This window comes from Castanea sativa, chromosome 4 (genome assembly GCF_040712315.1).
Source record: "Castanea sativa cultivar Marrone di Chiusa Pesio chromosome 4, ASM4071231v1".
Taxonomy (NCBI): Eukaryota; Viridiplantae; Streptophyta; class Magnoliopsida; order Fagales; family Fagaceae; genus Castanea; species Castanea sativa.
This window is the reverse complement of record NC_134016.1, coordinates 30,047,952-30,069,523: the sequence shown is the minus strand read 5'-3', so window position 1 is coordinate 30,069,523 and position 21,572 is coordinate 30,047,952. Positions and strand designations below refer to the sequence as shown.

At 34.9% G+C, this 21,572-nt stretch overlaps 2 protein-coding genes across 2 annotated transcripts; one reads left to right on the top strand and one right to left on the bottom strand.

Annotated features, from left to right (window-relative positions):
- Positions 1-10,109: 10,109 nt before the first annotated feature.
- On the bottom strand, positions 10,110-15,069 carry LOC142632041 (aspartyl protease APCB1-like). The gene is made up of 7 exons (XM_075806464.1): positions 14,372-15,069; positions 14,076-14,229; positions 13,891-13,976; positions 11,592-11,706; positions 11,422-11,494; positions 10,654-10,766; positions 10,110-10,347 (listed from the first exon to the last, which is right to left on the bottom strand). Exons 2-7 carry the CDS (start codon positions 14,205-14,207, stop codon positions 10,273-10,275), a joined length of 594 nt encoding a protein of 197 aa, XP_075662579.1. The 5' UTR covers positions 14,208-14,229; positions 14,372-15,069; the 3' UTR covers positions 10,110-10,272.
- Positions 15,070-15,243: 174 nt separating this feature from the next.
- On the top strand, positions 15,244-15,639 carry LOC142632694 (uncharacterized). The gene has a single exon (XM_075807059.1). It carries the CDS (start codon positions 15,244-15,246, stop codon positions 15,637-15,639), a length of 396 nt encoding a protein of 131 aa, XP_075663174.1.
- The last annotated feature ends 5,933 nt before the right edge of the window (positions 15,640-21,572 follow it).

Here is a 21,572-nt window from a genome sequence, read left to right as displayed (position 1 = left end):
TTCTCTATTAGGCATTTGCAACACAAGCACCCACTTATGACTTTGAGACTTCACTAAAAGGTTTTGGATCTCCTTAGACATTGATCTTGTATGCAGCAACTTCTACAACACTGGATCTTGAGATTCTTCAAGGAATAACACCGGTAGAAGACTTTAGAGAGCTTTTGGGTACAAAACCCTAGATCTACAAAAGAAGCACAAGATGCACTCTAATCTCTCTAAAAAACTCTGAAAAACCTCTCTAGGGTTAGCTTATGATGTCTTTTAGATACTAGAAAAAACGGATCGTAATTTAGGCTTCAAACGGATAAGTTATGACCTTTTTACATTTGCTGATATGTGACTTTCGATCGATCGAGCCTTGCAAGAATTGAATAGTAATTTCTTGCAATTACTCGATTCCAAACTTAATTTAAACCAAACTTTGAGCAAGTCTAAACCTAGACTAAATGTTTTGATCATGGTTTGCCAACATATACATTAACCTAAATCTGAAAATTAATCTAAGTAATTACTTGGTTAATAAATTAGGTTAAACAATCTGGTTTAAGGAGTCTAAATGAACTTTCAATTGGTATCAGAGCAGGTTAGCTCTTGTTTATAGATATTTTTAGCTAGAGTTGATCCTTGACCCCTGCTATCATGGAACACGGTCATTCTCTTGTGATCCCCCCAACACTTTGATAGAAATAACTATGCTTATTGAAAAGATAGGACGAAAGCTTTCTTGAAATCTATTGATGAAAGTGTAGGAAAAACATAGTTTGTATCACATAAAAATTATACACAGCGGAAAATTAACAAAAATTTACTTCATTCGCAATTGATAACATGTACTATGTAAATTTCATAATTTAAGAACAAGAGAGTGTACCTTGGTGCGGTGAAATCCAAAACCAAATATTAGAAGTACTTGGGAACACTTTTAATCTTCACTCCAATTCCACTTATGCCCAAGAAGTGTGGTCTCTCAATCAGTTTATACGTATGTGAATAAGGGAGAATAAGAGACTAGGTTACACTCACATACACACCATTTTCATACCTTACATTACAAAATTTTGTATGTTTCTCTCCTTATATATAACTGATTGTCTAATTGGGCTAACCTTTTGGGTCATTTTAATTGAGCTTTAGTATGTGGCTTGGAGTGGGACCAAAAGGGACAAATAAGACACTAACTCCAATGGGTTTTTGGCCTTTCTATCAACTCTTGACAAGCCCAAAATTACTATTAATTATATTTAATACCACTATATAAATACAATTGCACTCTAGGCCTTATTAATAAATTATATCTCAAGACTTTATTATACATTCAACCCCTTCATTAAAATATTCGTAGTAATACAAAGTCATAAATATTGACTGCCACTTTGAAGATTACTACATCTTAATCCTTGAGTACCGGGTTTAATTCTTTAAGTTATTCATCATATATTTATGAAATCCAATTTCATAAATATATACTTTAGTAACTTCTTACTAAAGTGGTTAGGCCTAACACTCTGAATAACCAAACCCATTAAACTTTTCTCAATGGAATATTTTATATCTCCATTAAGAGATTATGAATTCCATCTAGAGAATATATGTTCCTTCAACATTAAATGTGGCTGCCCAACATACTGAGGTTTTGATTGTAATTTTAGATCTCACTCCTGATATATCAAAGCAACCTACACTTCACGATTAGGTTCATTATTTTCTCAGAGTTGAGAGTTCATGTAAACAGAAGTCGTGAGATTTATTATTCATTTGACAGTCGTTAGTAGAATAATAAATCTCACAGTGGTCCAGTTCAATATGTATTAACACTTAAAACATATCAACATATCAACTAGAAGTCTCCACTTTCATGATCAAGAAAAATCATCTTAGTTGATATGTTATAGTCTTCGCGGATGAAATACCCAATTTCATCACCGATTACAAACTAAAATTCTGAGTTTACAAAGAACTTGTGATTTATATCTTCTGTGACTAAATCACATACTATGCATCTCATGGATTATATGATAATGTCTAAATATTCATGTTACCATTATTTTAGATAATAATAATTAAAAAAAATTATTAATCACAACATAATATTATACATAATGTCATACATAGCATCATGCGATAGAATTTAAAGGGCACATATCCAAATAGAAAGAGTATGCCTATCTGTTGAGAACGGTTAGGAAAGACCAACCACTGCTATTCGTGAATAGACTACCGCCCAAAAGGAAGCATGAAGCTTTAATAGCAAGGCTATGAATGCGATATTCAATATTGTTTCTATGGAAGAATTTAAGAGAATCTCAAACGTGGAGATTGCTCACACTGCATGGAACATCTTGCAAACAGTGCATGAAGGCACTAAGACAGTAAAAATTAATAAACTGTAGCAGTTGACATCTAGATTTGAATGTATTAGAATGTCTAAAGATGAGTCTTTTGATGAATTCTATGCTAAATTGAGTGATATTGTTAATTCTGCTTTTAATTTGGGTGAAGTCGATGATCAACCTAAAATTGTTAGAAAAATTCTTAGATCTTTGACTGAGGATTTTAGACCCAAAGTAACTACCATAACTGAAAATAAAGATGTTGACTCTTTCTCTGTAGATGAACTTGTAGGATCTCTTCAGTCCTATGAATCTGATTTACCAAAAACTAATAAATCCAAATCTATGGCTTTAAAAACTGTTGATGATGTTGAAGATTATAGATTTGATAATGAACTCTCATCTACTGAGATAGCTTATCTTGCCAAGATTTTAGATATTTTCTGAGAAACAATAATAAGAAGGCAAGAAATAGAAATACTGCTGATTTTAGGAATGTTAAGAAGAATGACACTGCTAAAAACAATAATGCTGATAAATCTAAAGAAAGAGTAAGTTAATCCTCAAATAATTCTTTGGGACAACAGTGTTATGGTTGTCAAGGCTATGGTCATATGAAATCTAAGTGTCCAACCTTCTTGAAGTCAAAAGATAAGGTTATAACTGTTACTTTGAGTGATGATGAAGTTTCTGATCATGAGTCTGAAAGTGATCAAGAAGGAAACTTTATGACTTTCACTGCTACTGCTGTAGTAAGTGAACTTGAAACTGCTGATGAGAACCCTTATGATGGGGAACTCTCTAAAAATGCAGATTTGCAGGAAGCTTACAACAAGCTTTGTAAGATAGCAGCTAAAGATACTATGAGTGTTGAATTGGGTTTGAAAAAGATAAACACTCTTGAACAAGAAAAGAAGAATTTGCTGCTAAAGTTGTTTGATGCTAATGAACTCTTGAACTCTGTTAAGATTGATAACATATCTTTGCTTTAAAAAGTCAAAAGTTTAGAACTAAAATTATCTGTTGCTAGAGAACAAATAAATAGAACTTCTACCTCTAAACTAGATGAGATGTTACATGTTCAAAAGTCTGTTTCTGATAAGACTGGTCTAGGGTTTGTTGAGAATGGATCTAATACTGTAGTGAATCCTCCTAAGTTTGTACCTGCTACATCATCTTCTATTGTTCGTCAAACTCTTTCAGGTGTTAAGGTTCATAAGGAAGTTTCTCCTACTTCCAAAAGAACTAGAGTAGATTTGAGTGAGTTTGAATCTAAAAGTCTAATCAATCTGGAAGCAAGAAAAACCACAAACCTCAGTGGTTTTGTCACTTTTGTAGTAGAGCTAGGCATACTAGACCAAATTGCTTTAAATTGCAAGCTTTAAAGCAATCTCCCAAACAAAAAGTGCATGTGCCAAAAGCACAAGATCCTGTTGCACTTATTCATGAGTTGGCAAAGGTTCTTAACCTTTATACCAATACTGGAGCTGAAATTAAGACAAATCCCAACTCCAAGTTTGCATCTAGACTCTTCTGGATGCAAAAGACTCAACCTCAGTGAGTCTGTATGACATGGTCCTTGTGTTAATATTTTCTATCTCTTGTGACCAAAATTGTTTTTCTTTAAGATTGCATTTGCATAACATTCATACATTGCATTCTAGGTTTGTTTTGTTTTATGTTTTTCAATTTTTTTTTAAATCCAAAAAAAAAAAAAATCAGAAAATATTAATAAAAAAAAAGGAGAAAGGTTTTTGTATTATGCATCTTCAAGATGTGTAATTGAGGTTGGCCTATGAAATTTACATCTCATGACTGTGTACCTTGTTTAACTTTGATGAGTTTTATTTTTCTGAACTTTGTTAGTTTGTGCTATGTAATGCTTATATTGTGTGAGTTGTTTATAGTTTTTAAACACATGCTCTTGATTTTGAAATCACATTCTTTTAATTGCAAGAACTAAAAAATCCTAAGAGAAAGGCATAAATAAACATCTCACCATTGTTACTCACCAATCATGAACACCTGTGTGCAAATCATAAAAGTCGTGCTCAGTTAGATGTAACACTTGCACAACAAAATTCTTAAAGTGTTACTATACATTAGTTAAAAGAAGCAAAAAGCAAAATCAAAAACAAAAAAATAAAATAAAATAATATGCTTCAAAAGAAAAGAATAAAAAAAAAATTTATACATGGTTGCAAGCGTGTTTTCTAGGAGATGTGAGAGTTATATGATGAAATTCTTTAGGAGATAGTCACTTTCAAACTTATGTGATGGATAATGTAGAAAGTGTGTTTATTCTTTGTTTACATGTTACCTTGTCAGTATCTCATGCACTTGCTAGTTGCACACACCACAAACAAAACTTTATTAAATATGGTACATGTGATTGTGTGTTATGTTTTGTAGCCTACCAAAATTAAATTTCTTGAAGTGTTTAATACATCTTTGGGGCGTGAGAAAAGAAAAGAGGGAGGAAAATTGATACAGTTGAATTTCTTTTTGAAAATTTTGGATTTGAAGATCATTTGAAGTCGTGAACATTCATGTCATATCATAAAAACAGTTTTTCAAATGATTCTGCAGAAAAAAAATTTCCAAGATTTTTCAAAATTTTTGTTTCTTTGAAATTCGACCGATCGAAATGTGAACGAGAAAAATGGCTTTTTCTTTTAAAAGCCTTAGGTTCCCTCGATTCCTGGCCGATTCCTTTCGATTAGTCGAGCATGTTTTCATGTGATTTTCGATTTTTGCTCAATTCCTCTCGACTAATCGGATTTCGGATTTTAAAAAACAAAAGGGAATCAGATCTGACTTTTTCAAAAGAGTTTTTTTTCTATCTCTTCAATTCCTCTCTCAATCCCTCTTCTCAAAAAAAAATTGCTTTTGTGGTCAAAGCTTTAAAGGTTTTCTTTATCTACATAAGGTAAGACTCTTTTCTTTATCTACATGCATTTTTCATGAATTTTATAAGGATTTACGCACATTACAATTTTGGGGTTTTTGATGAAAATAGGATTTTTGTTCAATATTGAACCATGGGTTTTTGTTCATGCATCATTTAAACATGATTCACATGCTTTAATTTCAAAATTTTTGAGTTTATTTGAAAATTTCGAAATTAGGGTTCTTAGTTCGTGAGAAATTGGGGATTTTGTGAAATTGAGCAAAATTGAGTGAAATTGGTTTCTAACATTGATGAATTGAGTTATGATAACTTGAAATTTACTTGTTGTGGTGTTCAATTTGTCAATATAAGGATTTTTGAGAATTGATTGCTTTTCAAATTTGGGATTTTCTGAAATTCTTGAGATTTCCTTTGTCAATTTTTCAAAGGCGAAAACCATATTTTCGTTCCTACATTTTCACGCAATTCCCACTTTGGTCCCTAACTTTTTTTTTCCACCGCTTTTAGCCCCTATCCTGGAAAACGCGCCTCGTTTTTGTCTCTGCCGTTACATGAGAGACGAAAACTACACAGGTGACAAACGGCAGAATTAAAAAATATTTAAAATATTTTATTTTATTTTAAAATAAAATAAAATTTTAGTTATCATTTAATTATTTAAATAATAATCGTTCTTCATGTTCTTGGGGACCAAGAACATGGTTGCCCAGAAAATAAGAAATTTAATATTTTCTTCTCTTTTCTTGCATTTTCTTGGCATCCAAACAAGCAAAAACATATACGAAACTATGAAGCAAAAACATATACAAAACCATGATCAAGCTCAGATACTCTAACACAATCAACTAACAAAACCCAAAATACTTAATCAAAAAATAATAATAAAACAAACAAAACCCAAAACACAGTCTAATAAAAAAAAACCAAAAATACCAAAACTCAAAGCCAATTCTTATCAATAAAATACACCAAAACACAATCATGAGCTAGTCAGATCAAACCACAATGACCATCTGGGTTTAAAGAGAGAGAAGATCGGATCTCGGTCAAGGTGGGTTTCGGCCATAGATCTTCAACCATGGGGTTTTAATTAAAAGGAGAGGACGAAAGACTGAAAAGGAAAATTTTGTTCTTGTATTTAAATCTAGCCTTTTTTTTTTCTTTTGAGAAACATCTGGGTTGCAGGGACGAGGTTGTACTAGGTTGGGTTGTCGGTGGAGCTGATGATATCGTTGCCGACGAGGAGGAATCGGATCTTAGTGTGTGGGTAAAAGGGTTGGACATTGGATCGGACCCAGAGATCGGACAAGGTTTGGTTGGAGGAGATGTTGGAGATGAGTCTGTTGGGTAACATGATTGAGACTTTGATGTTTGTGTGTTTGAGGAAGTTAAGGATTTTTGGGTTTGTGTCGTAGATTTTCACAAGCTTGGCTTTGAGAGATTTGATAAGCTCCACTGACTTTGATGGTGATGGTAGATTGTTTCCCAATTGACCATAGTTAATTCCTACCTTACTCATGAGCTTAGCACCTGTACAAAACCTGATACACTTGGATCTTAGATCTTGATTCTTTTGGTTTTTAGTTTTTAATTATGTTTTTAGTTAAAATTGATAAATTAGTTTTTTTTTAAAAAAAATTGGATGCAGATGTGGCATTTTTTAATGCCAAATAACTTTTTTTTATATAATTTTAATGGCCACGTCAACTTTTAGTGTGCCAACAATGCACTCCGTTTGCCACCTATGCAATTTCCGTCTCTGATGTAACGGCAGGGACAAACGAGACGCATTTTCCAAGATAGAGACTAAAAGCGGTGGAAAAAAAAGTTAGGGACCAAAATGGAATCACATGAAAATGTAGGGATGAAAATGTGGTTTTCGCCTTTTTCAAATTGTAATGATTTTGGATTGTTTAAGAGCATTAGATCATGCATCATATGAGTATAATTGTCATGCATCATATAGTTTTTCAAATTACATGTTATCCTGTTCCTAATCCTTCTTATGCATTCTACCCTTGGTTTTTTGTTGTTTTTCTTTTTCTGATTCTTAGTCATGGCTCCTAAAGTTGGTTGGAAATTCAAATCTATAGCCAATAGGAACCCTGGGTCTTCTTCTTCTATTTCAGCCCTAGGAGATAGAGATAGGTTTCTGTCAGCTAAGTGTGAGGAAAGATATGAGACCTTGACTAAGTATAGGTTTATTTGGGGTGAGAGGGAGATAGTGTTGAGTGAACTAGATTCTTCTATACGTAGGAACTTCGTGTCTAGGAATTGGGTTTCCTTGTGTGAGTTGTCTGATCCTCCTCTTGCTGCCTTGATTAGAGAGTTTTACTTTAATCTTTCTATCTATTCTGAGGTCACTAGTGGTCATTATTTGACTTCCTAGATCCGTGGTCAGGAGTTTACCATCACTAAACAAATTGTTTTTGAGACTTTAGGAGTGCCCTTAGTTCGTAAACCCACTTACCCATACACTGATTTTCCTACTGTGGATGATATGATGTCTCTTCTATGTGGTCATCCTATTTCTTAGGGTTTTGAACCAAGAATCAATTCTTTTGAGTTTACGGAGCTTAACTCTTTATACTTACGAATCACATGTCACAACATCTATCCCATTTCCCATGTTCATATTGTTCCCATTGAGCGTTGTGCTTTCCTTTATGCCTTCATTACTGATGGGTCTATGTGTTTTCTGTCCATGTTTATTCAAACCATTGTAGATATCTATAGGAGTAAGAGTAAGAGTAAAAAGCTATTTTTCCCTATGTTCATTTTTAGGATTTTGAGGTTTTTAGGTTTATCTGAGTTTCCTCCCCTAGAGTTAGTACACATTACTGCCCCTATAGGAGCCATCTATCTTCGACAGAGAAAGGCACAGATAAAGAGTGTTGAGCAAAGCACTAGGACTACTAGTAAACCATGAGGAGATGCTACTACTTCCTCTGGAGCTATGCCTGCCACTAAGGAGACTTTTGTGGATCTGTCTGTAGCTGTGGATCTTGCTGGTGATGCTGAGGACGTTGATCCTACAGTTGCTCCTCCACTTTCACTCCAAGCTATGATGCAGCCCATCATGACTACTCAGGCTGCTCATGGACAGCTTCTTGACAAGTTGTTGACGGAGGTTGGCTCATTGAGGACTAATTTTGCCTTTGGCAATTTGTAACAAAAAAAGGGGGTAGATTTAAGACTTTTTGTAGATAGGGGGAGTAGACTTATTTTGTTTAAGGGGAGTTTTGATGTATTTACATTTCATTTTTTGCTGTTTTTTTAGATTTTGATGTATTAGGATACTATTCATTGTGTTTATTTATCTATTTTATCTTTCATTCACAAACTTTGATGTAATGAGGTTATTGATTATGATAGTTGATGATTATGAGGTTATTCATATTGATGTGTTCACTATCTATCTATGTATTTTGTGATTTCAAAGTTTAAATCTTGTTTTAGTATTTTATACTGTATTTTCCACACATGCGTTTATGATTTGTTTTCAATGTTTCAGGAATTTACAAGTTAAGTCTTTCTATAGCTTCTGTCTATTCTAGTAACTAATAGTTAGTAGTTGTGTAAGATTTGTATTAGGGCAATAACTTGTATTTGAGCTGGTAATTGATTTAAGTATTACATATTGTATGTAAGTTTTGTCACGCATTCTCAAAGGGGGAGATTGTTAGGTTCTAAAGATTTAGAATCCTTATTGTATTGTGTTGGCAAATCGAGATCAAAACATGTCTACTCTAGGTGTTTAGGCAATGCTAAAATAAGGGTGTTTCAAGTTTTGAAGTCCAGCTGTTTGTAGAAAAGAAAAGTAAAGTTCTGCCTTTCTCGATCGATCAAGAATTAGGCTCGACCGATTGCAAATCGCAGGTCCAGTTTTTTCTGCAGAATTTTAAATAGGCCCAAGCCTGCGAAAATGTTTAAGGTTTCACTTAAACTTCTCTACATATAAAAGAAAAACCCTCGTCACGTTTTGGGGTGCTGAAGAAGACTTGTGTGTTACTCTTTATGAGATTTGAGAAGTTCTATACCTTCTAACTACACAAGAATCTACCGGAGCAAAAACTACAATCAAGATTGGTAGAACGAGTTGCTGCATCAAGATCAACAAGTGAAGGTGATCTAAAACTTTTAAGTGAGATCTCAAAGTCACTAGCAAGGCGGCTTGTGATGCTATAAATCCAAGAAGAGAAGGAGCCCGTGAATTCGGAGCTTGTACGTGGTCGTGTTAGTAAGTTACTGCTGGAGGTAGCATTTGATTTAAGGTTAAATTTTTTGTAAAAACTTCAATTTTCTTATAGTGGATTTGGTTTACCTTGGAGATAACTAGGTCAAATTCTCTCCTAGGTTTTTACCTTGAAACGGTTAGTTTCATTAGTTATCATGGGTCATCATATCGTGATGTTATTTACTTTTTCGCATCCTTGCATGATATGATATATTTTTGTTTAACCTAGATCTGAAAATTAATCTAAGTAATCACTGGGTTAATAAATTAGGTTAAACAATCTGGTTTAGAGGGTCTAAACAAACTTTCAAAATTAGCCAAATAGACCAAGTGACTCCTTATTGATTTAAAAGTATTAAAACAAGTGTTAAAAATTAGCCGTATTCATCTCATACCTATAAAATCGAACACCCTCACCTCGACACAAAGTCACAAACACAAAACTTATTAATTAATTAATTAATATGTAAATAATTCTGTTTATTTGTAATTAGCAAGCAGAAAATTACATCTAAATATTTTCCAGATTCTTGTTGCAATGTGGAATGGCTGTGGATCGAATGTCATGTTATCCTAAAGAACAATATCTTACATCATCAGTAACAAAATACATACAGAATACGTTCCATGGTGCAGAAAATTTTTATTTATTTACATTCATACTTATATATCATAGACGAATGTTGAGACGTGCATAGTTCACATACACTACTTCATAGAATATTTACAAAAAGAGCAGCAAAAGCTTAAAGCCGGTATGTACAAAGGAAGCTGGTCTACTTCGTCCCATCCTAGCTACAAAGTCCCTTCTCCCCAAAAGGGCTGAAAAGATTTAAATTTTCGGGATTTGGATCCGGTGCAATACCCTAACAAAAAGAGCAGCAAAAGCTTAAAGCCGGTATGTACAAAGGAAGCTGGTCTACTTCGTCCCATCCTAGCTACATAGTCCCTCCTCCCCAAAAGAGCCGAAAAGATTTAAATTTTCAGGATTTGGATCCGGTGCAATACCTAAGGTATTGCACCAGGTGCAATTGCTATCAATGGTTGAGATTGATGGTTGCAAGCAACTTTCAATCTCAACCATTGATTAAAATGAGTTAAGAGAAAAGTAAACAAAAGTAAAAAGTAAAATGTAAAAAAAAAATTGTGAGAGAGGGAAAGGTGAATTGCACCTGGTCACCGAATCCTAATTCAAATTTTTGTGACCTGTTGCAGTCTGATGGTTGCCATCCAATTTTATGCTTTACATTGTCATATATGACCAGTTTCCCACACAACGAGATGTCTGCAGAGGTCATTTCAACTATAGTCAACAATTTGTAAACAAATGGAAGAAAGAAACGGTGTGGAAATATTTGTATACACGTGTAAGTGATTAATTATAGTAATAACCGCAAGAATTTAATATAACATACTTGAACCTAAACTTATATAAGTTTTTGGGCTTGCATGATCAAGACATGTCATACCAAGGTCTCACGTAAAAACTCGGAACATCTTCCCAACACAATGAATACAAACCCACCCAATTCGGATCTAGTAATTAAATAAATAATGTGATAGGCTAATCATAATAGGGGCAAAACTTATGTATAATTCTTAAGGGGCAATTCATTACTTTCTCCACCCTGTTAACAATCTCACATTTTCCCACTTTTTCTCATTTTTTTCAAGGTACAAGCATACTTAAGCACACTTTTAGCAAAAAACTAAATAAGGATTTTTAGATCCTAAACCAACAGAAAACAGTAAACTTTGTGATAACTTTAGAGAATCCAAACTCACAAAATCCACCTCTGGTTCTAGCAGCTTCTCATCAAAAATGACCTTGGGGATGGAATGAGGGCTAATATACTAAAAGCCACCTCATCCACCCCCAAGGTCATTCTTGGTGAAATGAAGGCTAGTTTTTATTCTCTTTCTAATAATACTGAACATACCTCCAAGTATAATCGTTGATCCATCATGTACATTGCTTCCATCAAGGATACCCAAGCAGACTTTGCCTTTGTCCTAGAAATAGAGAGGCTTGTTACACAATGGCCTATAAATACCATACATTTGAACACTTTAAGTTAAAATCTGATGGAAAGAGAATATGATTGCTTACACTAATAATCAAGTAGCCCTCTGGCGGAATTTGAAGTTTTGTGGAGACAATCCACCATGTGCTCCCAAACTGAAGGGTTAAAGTCTTAAAGAAATGCTTGACATCCTTGACAGATCTGCAAACATATGGGTGCAGCTTTTAGAATTTTGAATCTATGAATCAGAAAGCCTTAAAAGTGAGGTCAAATTGAAGCAATAGAATATTATGACATGTTTATTGTAAGGCTTGTTTTACATTTTAAGAGATCATTGAAACTTAGCGGATAAAGTTCAAAGTTGCAATGAACTTAAGCTACTTGTTCAGGCCACTTTTTTTTCATCAAAGGGAAGGAATACCTTTACTTTTCTTTTCTTTCCTCTTTTTTTTTTTTTTTTTTTTTGATAGGTAATAAGAGTAATATTATCGATGAAAAAAGGAAAGGAAAACATACAAGGTGTTCATGATGATGAACACAGGAAAACAAAAACAGACAACAAAGAAAAAGAAATCAAGAGGCTATTCTAAGAGAAGAGATAAACTTTGGAAGCAAGGAACAATCCATAAAACCCTAGCACCGAGACCAATCAAAAAGACTACGCTGGCACAGATCTTTTAACTCTTCCAAGGTCTTCTCCGTGTCCTCAAAGGAACGACACTTTCGTTCCATCCATACAATCCACATCAAATAGCCTGGAATCCAATTCCAAGTATATGAAGGAAGTATGAATCCCAAGCCAATGATTCCAAAAAAATAACAACCCCACCACAGAGCCTGGCATGACCCATTCAATACCAAAAACCTGAACCCATACAGAGCATACTACACAATGAAGATGTAGATGGTCCTCAGATTCCCCATTACCGTGGCACATACAACACCTATCATGGATACTAATTCTAATCATTTTAATTAATTTCATGGCCATTTTGACAGCAAATACAACTCACAAGCAAGTCTTATCTAGGCACGTTAGAAGGAAATTTCAAGAAACAACTACATTTTGATATAACTTCCAGTCTGACGATGCATATCAGCTAGCTCAAAAAGCCAGATTTCGATTAGAAGTTCATGTGTCAAATTTATGGTCAAGTTCCTACACGATTTTCCAATTGATAAGCAGCTTTCCCTTTCTTCGGGGAAACAAAAACTGAAAAGTTCATCTTAAACCATGGTCACAAAAGAGACAATGTTTACAATAGGGAATGAGATGAGGAATCCCCTCAAAAAAGAAAGTGCCTCTCTAGTCGGCCCAAAAAAAATGACTTAAAATACAACTACTTTAATATATTACTTTGCTCAACTCCCATCCAACTTCTTCCATTTTAAAATAACATACGCATAAAAATTATATAACTATGGTAAGTAACTTACCGAATATAGAACAATAATACTAATAATAAATAATAATAAAAATAAATTACCGATTCCCTATTTAATGCTAGTGAATGAAAAGTTTAATCATCAGTATCATGAACCAACCATGATGGCAACTCAACCCTCCCTCACTCACTCCAAATGACAGGCATTGCCCCCGGCCCAAAAAAAGAAAGAACTTATGTGAACCTCTAAAATCAAAACCTAAAAGAATAAAAGATTTTATTTAAAGTAATCATGGAAAAAGCCTTCTCTGTCTCACAAGCAAATATTTAGGAAGGTTTTACAATTAATGCATCTTTCTGCTTTTTTGTAATAGGAGTTGCAACATTATAGCTTTATGAGAGACAAATAAATTATGCCTTTTGTAGATTTCCTCAATCTTAATGGAACCTCCATCCACGGTAAAGGCATATAACATGGTAGTAGTAGTGGAGATGGTGGTAGAGAGACGTAGGGGCATACTGACAGTGGCGCAGATGCTAGCAATGAAAAATGTGCGGTGACATTGAAGTTGATACTGCAGAAATTCACAGCAGTGGTGCTGGCCACCAACAGTGGAATTGGAAGATATGGCTAAGGTGGAGGAGAAATCAATAACATTTTGGTAATGTCTATTTTATAATTAGCTGGTTATGTCAGTGATAGCAGTGTACTGTATACAGAACAGCAGAACATTTACTTTTAGAATTTAAAATTTTCAGTAAGAGTCTAATCTCCTTTTCCTTTTATTCAGAATATTCAGAGATGCATTACCTATTGCACTTTTTCTTTCTTTTCATTTGCTTTTTTACAATATTCATGGAAGGAACAAACATAACTAAACTTAGAGAGTGATTCATAACTTGGCTAAGAGAAGGCTAAAAGATAAATTATACTAATGACAATTATTATACTTGAAACTGATACCAGGTGCAGCACAATCAACCACAATTTCTGTCATACCTGATTGGGGATTCTGCTTTCCAACAAATCGGCAATGTTAAATCTGACGTATCTCGGATGAGTCCTAACCCGGAAACTTCTTCAAGCTACATCAACAGGTAATAAATAATCGGTAAAATGAGTGGATTCACTATGTAAGAGGAATTTCTAGAATTTTTCAGGTGGGAGTGGATAAAAACACTTACAGAAGCAACTAAATCAGAATATGTTGGTGGCTTAAAATATGTGTAAGAACTACCACTATCAATAATTACTGGTGCTACGCTGCTGTCTGGATCACCTAAGCGGAGACTCCTACTTCCATAATTCATTTTCATAATCTCTGAATGATAAAAATCCCTGAACAGGAAAGCATGGAAAGATCTCAATAAGCCAGATATTATAAGATTAATTTTTAACCGAAGACAATTAAAATTTAACCCAAAAAAAAATTATTAGAAGACTGCTCTGGAAATGTTCACTCACAGTGGCCGACACTTACAAGGTGAGCAGCCCAAAAGTCCAGATTAGAGGAGGAGTGGATATGGTATCGGGATTGATTGATGAGGAGGGGAGAGGGTGGAACGCTGACCTGGTCAGAACCTCCTTTTTACCTCAGGAAGTAGAAGTTATTCTTGGCATCCCAATAAGCCCCATGGCCCCTGAAGACTCTCTGGTTTGGTCAAAAACTCCGAATGGAACCTCCTCTGTGAACAGTGCCTACAAAGTTGCATACAAGCTGCTGAAGGACACTAGGTGTAAGAATCTCAGCTCTGAATGCTCTGACAACTCCAAAATGCAAGCCCTGTGGAAAGATATATGGAACTTAAAGTGTCAAAGTAAAATCAAGCACCTGGTGTGGAGAGCTGGCAGGAATATCCTACCCACTAAGCACAGCCTAATGGAGCGGAAGGTTATTACAGATGACAAGTGTGAGACCTGTGGAGAAAAGGAAACTACAGGACACATTCTATGGAGTTGTGATACAGCAAAGGAAACGTGGGAAGTCCTGAAAGTAAAGAATGCCTCACGGATCCCACCCCTGGAGGATTTTGTGGATGTGTTGTGGTGGTTGTGAGAAAACTCGGGTGTTAAAGACTGGGAGGTTTTTGCTGCTGCGGTATGGGGCTTATGGAACAACAGGAATGTCATTAGGCACGGTGGAAAGGGCAAACAGGGGAAAGAGATAGCGTTGGATGCACGGAAGTATGTTGAGGAGTTCCGAGATTTTCTACCAAATGCCCCCCCCCCCCCCCCAAGAAATGGTCCCCGCCCCCTCCCAATTGGTATAAAGTCAATGTGGATGGGGCGGTATTTAAGGACCAAGGCAGTTCAGGTGTGGGGGTGGTTGTTAGAAATGCGAAGGGGGAGGTCATGGGGGCGATGAGTAAGAAACTGCATTTTCCATTGGGTGCAATTGAGGCCGAAGCTAAGGCTGTAGAAGAAGGTGCTCTGTTGGCATGGGATTTAGGATTAAAGGATGTTATCATCGAGAGTGATTCACTAGCAATGGTCCAAGCTCTTAATGGGGTAACTTCCCCTGCTATCTCTGTTCAAAAGATAGTTGAAGGTGTATCCTGGTGGCTCAAGAAATTTGATAAATGTAAGGTCTCCCATACGGGGAGAAGCAGCAATATAGCTGCGCATGTAATGGCTAAAGAAGCCAAACTAATTTTAGAAAGTGTAATTTGGGTGGAGGACTCCCCCCCAGTTATTGCTGATCAACTGATGTATGATGTACTGTCAATGGACTCTTGTCCTAATTTATGAATGAATTTATCGAGTTTTCATCAAAAAAAAAAAAAAGGGAATCGGTAATTTATTTTTATTATTAGTATTATTGTTCTTTTTTCGGTAAGTTACATAGCATAGTTATATAATTTTTATGGGTATGTTATTTTACAATGGAAGAAGTTGGATGGGAGTTGAGCAAAGTAATATATATTAAAGTAGTTGTATTTTAAGTCACTTTTTTTGGGCCGACTAGAGAGGCACTTTCTTTTTTGAGGGGATTACTCATTTCATTCCCTATTGTAAACATTGTCTCTTTTGTGACCATGGTTTAAGATGAACTTTTCAGTTTTTGTTTCCCCGAAGAAAGGGAAAGCTGCTTATCAATTGGAAAATCGTGTAGGAACTTGACCGTAAATTTGACACATGAACTTCTAATCAAAAGCTGGCTTATTGAGCTAGCTGATATGCATCGTCAGACTGGAAGTTATATAAAAAAGTAGTTGTTTCTTGAAATTTCCTTCTAACGTGTCTAGATAAGACTTGCTTGTGAGTTGTATTTGCTGTCAAAATGGCCGTGAAATTAATTAAATGATTAGAACTAGTATCCTTAATATGTGTTGTATGTGCCGCGGTAATGGGGAATCTGAGGGCCATCTACTTCTTCATTGTGTAGTATGCTCTGTATGGGTTCAGGTTTTTGGTATTGAATGGGTCATGCCAGGCTCTGTGGTGGGGTTGTTATTTTTTTGGAATCATTGGCTTGGGATTCATACTTCCTTCATATACTTGGAATTGGATTCCAGGCTATTTGACGTGGATTGTATGGATGAAACAAAATCGTCGTTCTTTTGAGGACACGGAGAAGACTTTGGAAGAGTTAAAAGATCTGTGCCAACGTAGTCTTTTTGATTGGTCTCGGTGCTAGGGTTTTACGGATTGTTCCTTGCTTCCAGAGTTTATGTCTTCTCTTAGAATAGCCTCTTGATTTCTTTTTCTTTGTTGTCTGTTTTTGCTTTCCTGTGTTCATCATCATGAACACCTTGTATGTTTTCCTTTCCTTTTTTCATCGATAATATTACTCTTATTACCTATTAAAAAAAAAGAAAAAAAAAGAAAAAAAAGAAAAGAAAAGTAAAGGTATTCCTTCCCTTTGATGAAAAAAAAGTGGCCTGAACAAGTAGCTTAAGTTCATTGCAAATTTGAACTTTATCCGCTAAGTTTCAATGATCTCTTAAAATGTAAAACAAGCCTTACAATAAACATGTCATAATATTCTATTGCTTCAATTTGACCTCACTTTTAAGGCTTTCTGATTCATAGATTCAAAATTCTAAAAGCTGCATCCACATGTTTGCAGATCTGTCAAGGATGTCAAGCATTTCTTTAAGAATTTAACCCTTCAGTTTGGGAGCACATGGTGGATTGTCTCCACAAAACTTCAAATTCCTCCAGAGGGCTACTTGATTATTAGTGTAAGCAATCATATTCTCTTTCCATCAGATTTTAACTTAAAGTGTTCAAATGTATGGTATTTATAGGCCATTGTGTAACAAGCCTCTCTATTTGTAGCACATAGGCAACGTCTGCTTGGGTATCCTTGATGGAAGCAATGTACATGATAGATTAACGATTATACTTGGAGGTATGTTCAGTATTATTAGAAAGAGAATAAAAACTAGCCTTCATTTCACCAAGAATGACCTTGGGGGTGGATGAGGTGGCTTTTAGACCTCTTAGAAGGATCAAACCCCCGGCCCAAAAAGCAAAAGAAAAAGAAAAAAAAGAATCATGGTTAAGAGCAGGCCCAACACAAAGAGTAAAGCACCTTTCTTCTCTGTTTCAGATTGAGAAAGGACAGCTGCCAAGGCTTCTTTGGTGCTTCCACGGTCATCAGACAGTGTGTTCAAGAATTTTACTTGCTGGACCATGGATTGGCCAAGTAGCTACCTAATTTGCCACTATGTTACCCTAAACCTAAAGATCAACCTCCTTGATTCTAAAACAATACTAAATCTCCTCCAATTTTCTAAACAATGATCCAGCTCACCCGTATGAATGAGTGCCACTTCGAACAAGCTATAACCAGAACTTTCCAAATTCGCATACTTTGTCTCATTTTTCAAAATGATCCACATACTTTAATATATTTTACTTTGATCCTTATACTTTCATGTTTTTCTTTTCACAATGCTTGTATTCTTGTACTAGTTGTATTAGCACTCCTACTTTGACTAGAAAACAAAAAAAACTAACTTCTACTCAAACAAAATAAAGCATAAGATACTAAGAATCTCCTAGAAAATTCTAGACTCAACTAAACTACAAAAATGTGATTAATTTTTAGGAATTGCAAAACTTACAACATTTCCCCTAAATATAAAATTGACTTTAAGAAATAAAATTAAAATTGTTTTGACCTAAAACACACAAAACTAGATCCTTAAAACCACACAGCTTTTACTTCAATCGGACACATAAATTCGATAAACTAAATCTTAAATACACAAATTTGCTAAGTAATAACAAATCAATCTTCCATGACTACATTATTCTCACCCAATTGAAAAAATATTGGCCTCAAATTTTTAAGAATTGAAATACAAGAACCTTCGAACTTGAAACTTGCACCAACTCTTCAACCACCTTTGAAAGCATTAAGAATAAAAAAATTCTTTCCCACCATATCATTAATTCATTTGGAATAATAAATCATAATTGGAGGATTTTTCAATCTCTTCCTTGGTTCTTTTTTAATCATTAAATAAAAACGTTATTGAAAATATGAATATATATATACACACACAATGAAAGAACAACTTCCTTGGTATACAGGGAGTGTACAAGGAAAGCAAATGTCTATCCAAAGTTACATAAATCTACGAAATCTAAAACAAAGGTTGTCTCAAAACCACTCAAAACAGTCCTCCATTCAAATAGAGACAAAAGGAAAATGTGCTTCAACTCAATGATAGAACGCCCCTCCCCTTCAAAGATTCTGTTGTTTTGTTCTCTCCATATGCTCCACATAATATATTGCGGATTAACACCCCAAATAGATGCCATCCTATGTCACCTAACACCTCCACAACCATAAGCACCACTTGTTTAGGCATAACTCAGGAGATACCAAACAAGCTAAATACAAAGGGCATTAGGCAAAAGGACAATGAATGAGCTAGTGGTCCACCGATTCCCAATCATTTTTACACATACAACACCTATTAACAACACAAATATTTCTCATCCTCAAATTATCCCAAGTTAGAATCCTCCCCCTTCGTCGTAGTCCAATTAAAAACGTTACCTTAGTAGATAGGTTTCACCTCTTCTTCTTTTTTTTGATAGGTAATAAGGAAATACTATTAAAAAAAGAATAGAAAAAAGATACACAGAGTTCACGATAGTGAACAAAGAACAAACAAAACAAAGAGGAACAAAAAAAACATTAAACTATTCCATGAGACAAAATGACTTCACCTCTTCCAAATACTCTTTCAAGGGAAGAGGTAATTTCCTCTGTTAGATAAAATTAAATAAATGACTTTAGCTCAAATATCTAACCCAAAACCCTAAAGTTTTGGGTTTTAGGTTTCACCAAGAATGATGTGGTTTATGAAGTCTAATGAGAGTTCTTCATGGATTAAAGGCTAGGATTTAGTGTTAGGACATTAGGGTTCCGGTTATGGTTCTCTGGTTAAGGTGATTATGGTGTATGATGGATGTTTTTGAAGTCAAATGTACTAGGGTTTCATGAAAATGAGGCTAGGGTTTTGGGTTATGAGTGTCGATTTGGTTGGTGATGGGTCTAATGCATGCAAATGGTGAATGATTAATTGGCTTGTGACTTCTTAGAGAGAGTCACCTTCTCCAAATAATAGATAACTTCAAGGGATACTCTAGCTCCAAGAGAATTAACAAGAGAGAAAGCAAGACTAATTAAGCAAAAAATGATTATTTTTTGTTCACATCCCAAATGAAAGTTACAAGGATTTATTTATACATCTCATGACCTAATCTTATTGGCCACACATGGCTCACTCTTATTGTTTGTGCACTAAAGAAATTACACATGTAATTAATGTGATAAATGTGCATGAGCCCTAACTAACCCAATCTCCTTATGGGTTCTAATTAGCTCAACAGATAAAGTCGTTTATGGTTGAAAAAGAAATCTGGGGTCCAATCCCCGCTTATACCAAAACTGATTGGTGTCTTGGTTTGATGATAAAAAGCTATCATCAGAAGTGGACGTCATAGGTTAAAACTCTCTCTCTCTCTCTCTCAACCCAAAAAAAAAACCCTAACTCACTTTATCCTTGTAACTAGCTAACCCTAATCATGTGCAAAGCTTGTAAGTTGATCCCACTGAGCTCTTGGCTAACCAATTAGGGATGATCCACATGCATAGGAGTGAGGAGGAGCTACCACAAGAGTTTGGGAGCATTTGGATGAGAGAGTGCCAAATGGAGGCAAAAGTGTCAATTGGCCTCCACTGAGTGTCAATCCTCACTTCCCCCAAATACTAGGTTTTCTTTTCTCAATATTTTCAACTTATCTTGTGTTCCTAACACTTTGCTTCTATTAAACACAACCCTTTTACACAACTAGTTCAAAATCCTCTTTATTTCTTTGTAGTCTTGAGAAAAATCTTAAATTAGGACTCTATTCCGCGTTACTCATCACTATCTTGGATGAGAAATTTTGTCAAGCAGTTGGTGGGAAAATGTTATAACAAAAAATTTGTAAAACGATTTTGGCTGTGAACAGTGAAAAAAAGAACAGTACCCATGCGAAAAGAAAGAAATAAGAGAAATAAAGAAGAGAACAATAAGGCAAACGTGCCTCAATACTCAAAATGCTTGATATTTTGTTGATCAACTTCATTTCTTCCTTAGGCACAAATATATACATAAGAACTTTTTCTTGTACTAGTGGTATTAGGATTCCTAATTTAACTAGTAAACAAAAAACCTAATAAAAGGCTAACTTAAACTCAAAGAAATTAAAACCTAAGATACTAAGGATCTCATATAAAATTTTAGATCAAACTAAACTTCCAAAATATCCTTAATTTGCAGGAATTGAGGAAATTACAAATTTACCCTCGAATATAAAACGGATCAAAACTAATGAAATAAAAACACAAATAAAACTCAGGTTTAGCCCTAAAAAACACATAATGAGACCTTTAAACCACATAACTTTTACTTCAATTATTCACACATGGGTCTCATAAAATAAATCTTAAATAGACGAATTTGCAAAGTAGTAATAAATCAATCTTCCATGACTGCATCTCTCTCTCTCTCTCTCTCTCTCTCTCTCTCTACACGCATAGACACGCACACAAAAGGTTTGAAGAGCATAAAGGCATAACCAACTCCCCATCCCTCAGCACACACCCATGCATGCAGAGTACACAACCCAATATTATTTCTACATAACCAATACTTCCCAATTAGAGTTCTCAGTTTAGCCAAAATTAGTAGAATCACACACCCCACAAATTAATAACAAAGATTTCAGATCATTCCAAAAATTGAAAAAAGGAAAAGTACACAAAATCTCCATGTGGTTTCTCTATAAAACCAAGAAAGGCCCCTAAAGTTTTTTGAGTGTAAACTTAATCCACATTGGGTATCTTCTGTGTGTAAACCGTTAATTGTGTCATACTTAACCCCCTAAGGTTTTTTAGTGTAACACAATCAACAATTTACACATTAAACAATACCATAGGAGGTTAAGTGTTACACCCAAAACCTCAATGAAATTCCATGTTTTAGGTGAACTCCACAAGGGGGTTTTGTGCATTTTTCCCAAAAACAAAACAAAACAAACTTGTCTTTCATGCTTTGTAGCTCCTTCACGATTTGCAACCCCATATGATGGGGTTTTTTCCTTTATTATCATTTGGCAATGTAATAGATGAATATGGTGGAAAAAATTAATAGATGTATATCAATGTAATG